General features: G+C 37.4%; 1 protein-coding gene across 1 annotated transcript; it reads left to right on the top strand.

Moving 5' to 3' along the window:
- The first annotated feature begins 528 nt into the window (after window positions 1-528).
- On the top strand, window positions 529-2510 carry LOC108376810 (transmembrane protein 214-like). Its single transcript, XM_017633051.1, has 2 exons — window positions 529-967; window positions 1050-2510. Exons 1-2 carry the CDS (start codon window positions 860-862, stop codon window positions 2508-2510), a joined length of 1569 nt encoding a protein of 522 aa, XP_017488540.1. The 5' UTR covers window positions 529-859.
- Window positions 2511-2732: the final 222 nt, after the last annotated feature.

Below are 2732 nucleotides of genomic sequence, written 5' to 3'. Positions count from 1 at the left end.
GCGAGCGATTAAATATATAAAAGTAAAACGGATCGGCGAGAAAGTTTCGTTTTCCTTTTGCAAATCTTAAATTTTACGATCTAAGCAGGGCGTTCTTGGGCATATCGAAATTGGAAACTGGCACGTGTAAACGCAGAATTACCCATGTATTGTGGTTGATGGGTCACACCGGTGCTATATATTTTCCTATGCAGGGTTGTACCGGAAGACAAAAAAATATATGTCGCCCTGACATTATGACAATTCTAACAAATTTCAAAGGCAACATGGGAAAGTGTCAAACTGAGGGCATTCGCAAGAAATTTGTTTTTGTTCAGCTGATTTGTTATTTTTTTTTTTTTTCAAATTGATGGCTTAAATTCTGCCAATGTAAAACAAAACTTTCTTTGTACTTTGGAGACTTTTGTTTAGCCAAGATCGACACCCAACAGCCTGGGGGCCGAAAAAAAAAATTGAGGTGCCACTGTATGTTACCATTGCCAAAAACAGGGTAGCTCATATAATATAAAATTTTTGGTAAAATTCTTATGTACCAGCCAATTTGTTTTGCGCAAAAGAAAGTAGAGTATCTAGAGGCAAAATTAGTGCAAACGTATCTGAATACGACACGGCAGAAAGAAGACGAAAAATATTTGCAACGATAGCCTTCTTACTGGCTGACGACAAAGTGCGATAATTTAACCGACCTACTACGTGCACCTGGTGGCATTTATTTAAGTGTGGTTACTTCTGTCTACAAGTGGCAATTAATGAAATTTATTTTTATGAATGATTTCATTACAAGCATGTGAAAAAAAAAATTATTTCTCCACAAACGAGAAATAGATGGCGCCGCTGGAAGTTATGTAGTAGCGGCTTTATGCGGAGACTTAAGTTGACATTTCTACTCAGCGGCTCACATTACGATTTCCTGAATGAAAAAAAAATCATTCAATCGATGGCCACATGGAGTAAAACAGTAAAATGGGTGAGTATGTCTTTTATTTCTTATATAATGTTCAGTAAATGCTCTAGTTCTTCAAAATATTTCTTTTCTTTTTTCTTATCAGTGCAATACAGAATTACTAGCCCGGCTATCACTCGTCGTTGATACATTAAACAAAAGGAATCACTCAGATCCGGCCATTATCAACTCTACAACTAAAAGAAAAAACGGAGTCGTCACCATATCATGGGAAATCGTCACGAAATCAAGAAAAGCTAAGAATTTAGATAAGAAGGTGGAGACTCATACTGAGAAAAGACGTTTGGCATCCATGGACCCAAAACTAGAGGAGATTTTGCCTTTGCATGAGTATCGCAATTTATTGTCTGGCCAAAGAGGGAAAGCCAACTTATCGCCTGCGGAGTCGGCAAGTTCCTCTACCAAATCGAAAGAGTCTCCAAGAAAAACAAGTTTCAAAGAAAAATCAACGAAAAAGGAACATATTTTACAGCAACAAGCAAAGTTGAAGCCGGCGGTTTCAAAAGCTATAAATATAGAGTCAGTGCTACGTAATATTACAGCAAATGATTTCGCAAGCCAATTGGAGCAGTTAAAATTTGCTTATCCTGGTTCCGAGCTTCTTTGGCTTAAAGGCGTTGCAAGTTTTTTCAACGAAAAACTTCTGTTCGATACCGATTCGATATTTTCGGGAAAATCAATGAATTATCCGTGCAATTTAATAAATGCAGAACTTAAAACTGCCGTTCTTGATTTTTTAGAATCGGTGGGAGAAGAGAATTTATCATATTTCTACCACACTTTACTAATTAGTATGACTACGGAGCTTTCCAAGAATTTACCAATTGTGGGTTACAAGTTCATACTTCAATTAATTGGCCGACATTGGCCACATGTTGCATCGAATAACATGGCGAAACTTGCTTTATTACGAAATTCTTATCAAAATAGGCGCATCATTTGTTTAAGCATACTTTGGCCAATTGGCCAAGGTGGCTTAGAGCAGATAACAGAGGGAATCAAAGTCTGGCAAAATTTAATGTTACCCACTCTCGAATTAAAAAGCTATACAAAATTCACAACGGAATATTTAGAGAAAGTTTTGAGGGCATCCGATGAGAGTTGTACCATAACTTTGAATCAAAATGAATTCTTCTCGTTCGACAACGCATTAAAAACAAGTTATTCCATTCCAAAAGAGAACCAAGAGACCCTAATAACATGTGCACATGGCTTTCTGATTAAGTACATTTTATCCAGCAGCAAGCATGCAAACATATTTCTTACGCTTTTCCGTAATATTGTGGAACCAAGCAGAAGTCGCAGTGAGTTAGCTGGATGTCTTTGTTGCCTTGTAAATAGTGAAGATAGCTTTAAAGTATGGAAGATGAATTACAAAAAGCAACTGCTGTCATCCTTTTTGCTATTTAAAGAAATAGAAAGGCAACTGGATAATGATGATAAAAATGTTTTAAAGCTGGCTTGTTCCAACCCATTTCGTACATTTCTGGAGGAAGCTCAAAAGCTCAATGATGAACTAGTTACGTGTTTTTTTTTGCGCTCTTGAATCGCATTGGTTTGTCGGCAAGGGTGGTGCGCTTTATCCGTTCGCCTCCATCTTTTTGTCGTTGTCGTGGTCATATTTTCTTTGTTTTGTATAATAATTTTTGCATATAGACGTGTGTGAATTATTTAGAACTGAATGCTAGAAATGGATGCTCAAAAGCTGACTGATTTGCTCCGGGCCACTATCGAGCCAAATCCTGAGCAGCGAAAGGCGGCAGAGGAC

This window comes from Rhagoletis zephyria, unplaced genomic scaffold (genome assembly GCF_001687245.7).
Source record: "Rhagoletis zephyria isolate East Lansing unplaced genomic scaffold, Rhagoletis_zephyria_1.1 Rzeph_scaffold_11018, whole genome shotgun sequence".
In the NCBI taxonomy this organism is placed as follows: Eukaryota; Metazoa; Arthropoda; class Insecta; order Diptera; family Tephritidae; genus Rhagoletis; species Rhagoletis zephyria.
Note: the sequence above shows the minus strand (reverse complement) of the source record. Positions and strands in the feature narration are given on the sequence as shown.